The following is an 8,579-nucleotide window of genomic DNA, read 5'->3' on the forward strand; positions in this document are numbered from 1 at the left end:
CTTCACTATTTATCTGTGTTTTCAAGCATGCTAGTTAATAATAGAGGTTTATTTGAGATTTTATATGCTAAGTGACGTCTTATTTGTTTTTGTTTGACGATGTGTCTAATTAAGAAACTTATATTTTCTTTAGTCTAACACCCTTCCTAATAGTACGTCCAATGCCTCTTGGATATTAAGTTGGGACGCTATACACCTTTTAAGACGCTAGTTTTTAATATTTCTTTTAGATCGCTTTAGGATTGAATTAACAAACAAATTTAGGAGGGGTAGGGGTAGATAGGCCCTTCGGAAATTATGGAGATCGACCCGAGCAGAAAACGACAAAATACTATATTTTTGTCTTCCGATAAATAAGCCGGCGCTGATCCGAAGAACATGAGTACATAAATATTTCTACACTATTTTAAATACTTTCGTTTGTATATATTTGGGGTAGTTTATTTATTATTTCGTTTGCCTTTGCTATTATTTAATTAATTGACGATATTTATTTATCCTGTGTTAGCTCTAATATTAATTGTTTAATTTAACTTAATTAAATCCCTTAAAGAGATACCATTTTTGTTTTCATCATTTTTCTTTTATTTAATCATTTTACTAACTCATACATTCTTATAAACTATCTTAAATATTTTAAAATTTATATTTGTCTCAAAATTGTTTAATACTTTGTTAAAACACATTTCCTCAAAGTTAGTCAAATAATTTTCAAATCGTTGGACAACCGCATGTTAGCGGCTATTTTAAGTGCTAAAACCTTCTTAAAATAGTAATATGAACCTCGTACCTTTTTCTCTGAATTTTTAAGACTTAAATCTGTTAGGGTCTTTTAAATTAAGTTTTCTTAATTTCTTTAAAAAATTAAGTGGCGACTCTTCTTTTACTAAAATTGATTATTTTTTTTTCTTATAAAGATGAAATTATTTTTAAACCACGCCCATTTTTCGACATAACACATGATTTCTTATTTAATGGATGTTGATATTATTGTTTTTATTCTTTTTGACTATGTAGGATATACTAAAGCTAGGTTGATTCACTTGTCATTAACTTTAGTATTACTATTTTATTATTTATATTATCATGTGTTTAAGTTAATTGATAAAATCTTCTCACTTATTTTTTTTGTCATATTGTACCTTTATTTTTGTGGGTGTTGGTGATTGATGATGTAAGTATTCACTAGTTGTTTTTTTCTTTGTTATTTTATTTATGTTACTATTTTTGTTGAATTATTGTTGTTGGTTTGAATTTTACATCTTTTATCTAGTGTATTTCTTATTATGTTATTAATTACGCTATTATTGTTTCACTTCTCAAATATCTTATATGTTGTCTCTATTATGTCGATTGTTTCATCAATTATTGGTTGTCATGGCTTTCACGCCATTTTATTGAAATAATTTTATTATTTTTAATTATTATTGTAATTCATTATATTAAATAGAGATTACACCTAATAGGTCGATGAAGAAAATTACCGTCGATTTCCAAGGCCTTCCATGTTTATAAGACGGATGTTATTTTTAGTTATTATTATTATTATTATTATTATTATTATTATTATCATAATCATCATCATTATTAATATTTATCCCTCACTAACACTTTATCAAGTTTTTTACAGGTACTCAGAACTACTTTCCGAGAAGCTATTCGAATTAAGTTCGAATAATATTTTAAATTTATTATTGTGTATATTATTAACGTTAGGCAAATATTACTCTTTATGTATATTTCATTATATATTTGTGCAATATTTTCATCTCCTCAATTTAAAAAAATTAGTTCAGCTAAGACCATAATTGTATATTCTGAAGGATGCTAATATCTTTCCTTCGGAATAACTTGAATCCCTTACTTATGATCCATTGAATTTGTAGACATTTTTAAATAATTGATTGGTTTCTAATTATCATAAAATTATGGTGACTCCTTAAATTAAACATTTTTCTTTTAAAATCACTTTTGAACAATTGAATTGATTTTTTACGAATCACCATGACGTTCTAATAGGGATGTAACACTTATTACAGTTACGCCTCTGAGCTTACTATAAAATAAAATTCTATTTTTTGTAGTATATATACACACATATTTTAAAATTATTTTGATAATAATTTATTCATTATTAATATTTTATCAAGTGTCTGTACATGTATTCGAAGATATTTTCTGCAAATGATATTCAAAATTATTATTATTTTTCATATGATAAAAGAGTTCTTTGTTCATATGAATAAAGGGCTATTATTTTAATATTGCATAAAAACTACCTTTTTATATACATATACCTTTCTCATATTTTTCTACACATAATTGGTGATAATATACTTTACTTACTTAGTACATACTTTTTTTTATACATATAATCTTATACAACTTTAGTGTATATATTTTTATATATATGTTTGTTATACTTGCAAATAATAATTTTATCTCCTCCCTTTTTGATGAATTAAGTCTAGCTGGGTACCACATTTTGTGTATTTCGAAGGATGCCTAACACCTTCCCTTTGGATTAATGTAAACCCTTACCTAGAATCTAAACTGGTTTTTCGCAGATTGAAACGTGAGTCATACAGGTCATGCATCAAATAGGTTTTCCTTATTTTCCTTAATAAATTAGGTGGCGACTCTATACAATAATTAATCTTTTTCAGAGTCCATATGTTGTGCTTTATCTAACCTCGGTTAAAAATAGGACATAACACACGTCCGTCCATACCTTGCCAGGGCATGAACGCCTCCCTAATCATGGATACCATCGATTAGTCAAGTCCTATCATTTCAGGACAAATAAATGGAAAACATCTGACTTTAACGGTTCAATCTCATGGGAAGCATCCGACTTTAACGGTTCCATCCCTACCTACGTTGGCGGCGTAGTTTCTGGGGTTCGAGTATGGACTATACTCTTACCCGCTTCGGTGCTCGATACTCCTCCCATGACTCTATGCTCATAAGACTCCCTCCAATCATCTCAAACAAGCCCTCACGGCTAGTTTCATGTGGAACATTGCCAACTCATCAACTCTATTCTCATTTCAACTCAATTAAGTCATAATGGCAAGTTCTATTTAGGACCTCGTTCAATCGTCAATTCTATCCTCCAATCAACTCAATCAAGCCTCATTTAGATAAGCATTTATGACATCTCCTCAAGACTCATCACAACTCTATGACTTTAACTCAACAATTCAAGTAAAATAACACATTTAAGGAAATTTACTTATGCAACATAATCACATGGTTAAAGAGGTCAACAAAACATAATAACAAGTCATCTCCATCAACTCATACTAACATGAAGGTTTTAGGAACTTCTTAGGTCAACAACATCAACACCAATAAAGTCAAATTAATAGGAGACAAAACTCATTCAAACTTAAACCATGCTAAGAAACTCTATTCCCATGGGCCTCTAACCTCAAAGCAAGAGTAGGGCACATGGGTGGACTCAACCCATATTTTGGATAGCCTTACATACCTTAGTGAAGACTTGAAGAAAACTTGATGTTGGGTCTTCAATGGAGAACTCAAATCTTGAAGCTCTTGCAACTCTTCTTGTTGGAAATGGAGAAGAAGAAGAAGAGAGAGAGAGGAACTCCTAGGGCTTTTTAGAGAGAGAGTGAGGCTGCAATTTGTGATCCCAAAATGCCCAAGGATGATACATATATAATGTGGGGGAATTCCCAAATTACCCTTTCTCAAAAGTTCTAAAAAATAGGTAAAGATGTTCCTGGCACGATAGTGGCGCATCGCGCCAGTGCAGCGCCAGGCCGATTACGCTTCAAAACGTGCACATCTCGTAGTGGCGCACCGCGCCAAGGACTAAACTACTGAGGCACATTCTTGGCGCGATAGTGGCGCATCGCGCCCTTACAGCGCCAAGGCCAATATTTTCTGGGTTCTGGAAATTGGCTTGAAAAACCCTGCACATCTTATAGTGGCGTGCCGCGCCAGAGACCAAACTACTAAGGCACCCAGTTTTCCAGCAATTGCAACCCAGGCCTGAAAATCTCTGTTGTGCTAGTTCATCTTAGAATCGTCATATCTTTCTACTTCGAACTCCAAAAATTACATTCTTAGTGGGGTTGAAACAAAGACTCGACGAAGTTTAATTTGATGGGTCGTGGGCCACCCAGATTGTCGTCTTTCAAAAGATAGGGTTGTTAGAAGTCAACCCCTTATGCGAACTCCTCCTCAAACTTAGCTACGACGAATCTTTTGGATTTGATTTGGTCCTAGGGGTCCTTGGTGACCCCACATCACCTCTAACACTTCTCAATTTCTCAAAGACTCGTCTTAACTCATGCAAATGCTTCATAATACTCGAGTTCGACCCTATCCGAATACAAGAAGGGTCCGAATCTTAGGGAAAAATTTTGAAAGGTGTACATCTGTCCTCTGTTGAGGCTTAATATAGGGCTTTGCGCAAAGTGGTGGTTGAGGTTTCTTGGCTTATTCGCCTTCTTGGTGACCTTGGTTCAGCTATCTCCAACCCTGTTCCCATATTTTGTGATAGCCAGGCTGCCTTACACATTGCCAAGAATCCCGTCTTTTATGAACGCACAAAGCATATTGAGATTAATTGTCACTATATTTGTGATTGCCTGATTGCTGGACTGATATCCCTTCATCATGTTTCTTCTGTTGATCAATTAGCTGATATTATGACTAAGTCCTTGGAAGCCCTCTACATCACTCTATGTTGTGCAAACTGGGTGTGCACACCCCTTCCAACTTGAGGGGGGTGCTGACATAGGCCCACGACAAGGCCCAGCTCTTGATCCAGGCCCAACTTAAGTTTCAATTTCAATTTTACACACTGTATTTTTGTATTTGTAATAAGTAGTTCTTACGATGGAGAGCCTTGGAGTAACTAGTAAAGTTGTTGTCATGTGACCAGGAGATCACGGGTTCAAGCCTTAAAAATAGACTCTGACAGAAATGCAAGATAAGATTGCGTACAATAGACCCTTATGGTCAGGCCCTTCCCTAAACACTGCACATAGCGCGAGCTTTAGTGCACCGGACTGTCCTTTTAATAAGTAGTTCTTACATGTATTGCACTGATATAAAAGAAGGTAGAGTACTTCTAGATGAGATAGATTGTATTCTTCTGAATACTTCTCAGAATGAAATAAAAGCTTGGTTCTTCTCCTCTCTAGAATTGAGGTTTTCATTTTCAATTTTCCGCATCGTATCTGAGTTGTGTAGCTCTAACAATAGAATGGATCTACACAAAGTACTACACCAAAAATAACTATCTCAATCCCAAACAAGTTAGGATCGGCTACATGAATTATCACACTATTGATATCGCTCAATTTAAGCACATCTCAAATACAAAGAAAAACTAAAAGGCATCCGAAGTTCTGTATTTTCTACTGACATATAAATCTTTACAGAACAAGAAGATCCCTAGAAACATAGGGTCTAGATGTACTACCATGACTAAAGCATACTCCCAAGCCCCAACATGTCTATCAAGTACATTCAACAAAAAGATGACAAGTTGAGGATCAAAGAAATGAGCTAGGATTATGGAAGCAATTGGTTGAGGTGTATTTGAAGAACAATAAAAACAGAAACCTCAAGAGGCTATGCTATCTTCACCTGACTAAAAGGCCAAATCAACATTTACTAGCATTGGCTTAGTCTGAATCACAAATCAAGAAAGCATGTTATGACTAACACATTTACATAAACAGACAGATTATGTTAGCAATAAACAACGAGGACAACAATGAGTTACAAAACATTTTTATTCACCCAACGATCAGTGTGTTAGTTACACACCTGCAGAAGTAATATATGTAGTCATAAAACATTTGTATTCATCAAACTTTGACAGATAATATTAGCTGGTGAGAAACCAAAAATTGAGGAGCCACAAGGATGGGCTACAACCCTTCTAGTTAAGTTTCTTTTCCTCGTGTTTTTTTTTTTTTTATGAGATTATACTCCACTATTACATATCAAATTCAGAACTATGTAGTAAAGCAAAATTTGCTGTTTGCGCCCGTTAACCACTAAGACCATGAGAAAGGAAAGACAGTTTCACACAAGTAGCAATACATGATCTGATCATCCATGGCTGCACAAAGATGCACAAAAAAACAGCTCTTATGAAACAGATGATCAGGGTGTCTAGGTGTTAACCAGTGCAACAGTTTCATCAATCATGGGCTTAGTAGCTACAGCAGTGCAATTCCGGCATCCTATGTAGCAATGAACAAGCCGGTGTCAAAAACTTCATCACGGCTGTTTGGCTTAATAGTGCTTTCAGTATCATTATCTACTTTCTCCATCTCCTCATCAATTAGAATCGCCTCAGAACGACAATCCAAGCTGCAAAAAGCTTTCTCACCTCTGCAAAACATAATACAAGTTTCCACTATCAAAACCATCAAGTCATTAGAACTGTTAGATATGCAGTGAATTCGAACAGACCTGTACATGTAAATATCTTCTCCATCCAGCTTCTTCCTGCAAGAGGAACAGAAGCGCAAAAAATCGCTTGGAGGAAATGAAGTGAGGACCTCAGAGGTGTCCGTCACCTCAGGCAACACGGTTTTCTCATTAGCATTCTTACAAAAATTGAGCAACTCATTGTTGTGACATTCTAAAATGCAGTCACAAAAGATATGAGTTACTTTGGCATTGGGTCCACGGGTTCTCACACAGGTATAGTCCTCAGAAAGTTCAATGTCACTTGCCGAAATAGAACCAACTAAGCTAGTGTTAGAGCCAACAGATGTTGGTATAGGACTCAATTTCGCACCACCTGCTGGATTGCCCAACTTTGAGCAACCTCTAACACATTTAGTATGTGAAACCACTGGATTTATTGCATTTTCAGAACCAAAAGTCGCAGTACGATTAGCCAAGCTTGCGAAACGTGAACTAGACCTTCCAGAGTCTAGAGAACAAGAGCGAAAATTTCTCGATAAATCATGCTCCGACAGGGCTTCTCCAATTCCAAATACAACATCAGAATTTCCCTTTTGAAGATTGGAGCTTTTTGACAAGGTATGAGGAAAAATCGAGATATTCCTAGGGAGTGACTTAGGTTCCTCAATAGACTCAACAAAATCATGTGTTCTGATCCTCATTTGTGTGCCAAAAACAATATTTTTGCTATCCAATGATCGGAGTACTTTCCCCGATTGTTTCATTTCATCATCAAGAGAATCTACAATGCCAAGGCCTACTTTAGTACAACCCCAAGTCTTGCTAGCCCCCTCACTAGTTGATGACCTAGAGGGGTTACCCAAATTTGAAAAGACTCTAAAATCCAGTGGAGAAGTAGGACTTTTCACTGAATCAGATTCTGAACCCTTAGGATTAAGCCCAACAAACACACCAGGAACATTGAAAAAGGAGTTATTTTTATGTTTCCTAACCAAAACATCAGATTGAAAATAGGAATCTGAGATACCATCAGACATCAAATGCCCCATTGTTTGAACTTTCTGCTGTGATCTGGTCCTCTTCTTCAACATTATCCTTAAAACCTCAGCCCTAAAGGTCCACCAACACCTGCATCAAGATCCAACATTTTTTTTTCTTAATACTAAATAAAATAAAATTTATAACAAGAAAAGAGACAACCCAAATGAGAAATCCATCAAAACATCTAAAGAAGAGCTACATTAAAGCTTGCATTTTCAAAAGGGGTTAGAGGGAAGATAAAAAATGCACAAAAAGATAATTCAAGAATCCATAAAACCCACATAGATTATTAAAAGGGGAAACTTTTTTCTCGAGAAAATTAAATAGTTAGAAATACTAAGAAAAATGAGTCAAAATCGATGAACACCAAGAGTCAACAAGAGAGACCTGAAAATGTAGATTAGGGCCAGAATAAAAAGTTTTAAAAAAATTAAATAAAAATTTACCATTGACATCTCCAAGAAAAAAGATTGAACCCACATAAACCCCATTTTCAAGATTTCAACTTTGTGTCATGCATCACACAAGAATCTTCAAAAAATCAAAAATCAAAAATCAAATATGGGGTTTCAATTTTCTTGATGTTTTTTTTAAAAAAATATATATATTTTTTTCTTTCTAGAGGGAAAAACCACCTGGTAGATTAGTTCCAGAAGCTTCAAAGATGGAGTTTTAGTTTGTGAGAGAAGAAGTATAAATGCAAAGAGAAGAGCTCTTTCCCTTTTGTGTGTGTGTGTGTGTGTGTGTGGCTTATTCAGTACATCTTTTTCTCTTTCTCTCACAATTTGCCTCAAAATCAGTAACAGTGAGAGCTTCTCAAATACTCTTTCAGTTTCTCTCTCTCACTCTCTCTGTAGAAAATGTTTTGGAAATACAGAGTAGAATACAAAATACATGTATAAATACAGTGGATAATAAATTATAGATAATTATGTTTTTTTGTTTGACTTTTATTTGAAATTTTTGTTTTTTTGTAAAAAAAAGTTAATTACAGTTATTAAGATGGTCCATAAAAAAGATAAGCAAATTACTAATTGGTAAAAAAAAATTGTTAGAAAACGTTTTAATCATGTAGGACTTTTTCATACGGATTTAGATTTATTTGGATTTTAATG

General features: G+C 34.4%; 1 protein-coding gene across 2 annotated transcripts; it reads right to left on the bottom strand.

Annotated features, from left to right (window-relative positions):
* Nucleotides 1-5,980: 5,980 nt before the first annotated feature.
* LOC129889404 (FCS-Like Zinc finger 10-like) lies at nucleotides 5,981-8,338 on the bottom strand. Of its 2 annotated transcripts, none has more exons than XM_055964687.1 (3): nucleotides 8,100-8,338; nucleotides 6,463-7,551; nucleotides 5,981-6,381 (listed from the first exon to the last, which is right to left on the bottom strand). In XM_055964687.1, the coding sequence occupies exons 2-3, from the start codon at nucleotides 7,512-7,514 to the stop codon at nucleotides 6,231-6,233; spliced, it is 1,203 nt and encodes a 400-aa protein (XP_055820662.1). In that variant the 5' UTR covers nucleotides 7,515-7,551; nucleotides 8,100-8,338; the 3' UTR covers nucleotides 5,981-6,230. The 2 variants fall into 2 exon arrangements, with proteins under 2 accessions (XP_055820662.1, XP_055820663.1); XM_055964688.1 differs by lacking the exon at nucleotides 8,100-8,338 and adding an exon at nucleotides 7,911-8,035.
* Between the last annotated feature and the right edge of the window lie 241 nt (nucleotides 8,339-8,579).

The sequence above is a fragment of the Solanum dulcamara genome, chromosome 5 (genome assembly GCF_947179165.1).
Source record: "Solanum dulcamara chromosome 5, daSolDulc1.2, whole genome shotgun sequence".
In the NCBI taxonomy this organism is placed as follows: domain Eukaryota; kingdom Viridiplantae; phylum Streptophyta; class Magnoliopsida; order Solanales; family Solanaceae; genus Solanum; species Solanum dulcamara.

What these genes read in the sequence shown, in the direction of transcription:
- LOC129889404 (XM_055964687.1), bottom strand. Translation starts at nt 7,514, where the DNA reads ATGTTGAAGAAGAGGACCAGATCACAGCAGAAAGTTCAAACAATGGGG. An exon ending in GAAGATATTTACATGTACAG is followed by an intron (nt 6,382 to 6,462) that starts GTCTGTTCGAAT and finishes TATGTTTTGCAG; the next exon opens with AGGTGAGAAAGCTTTTTGCA.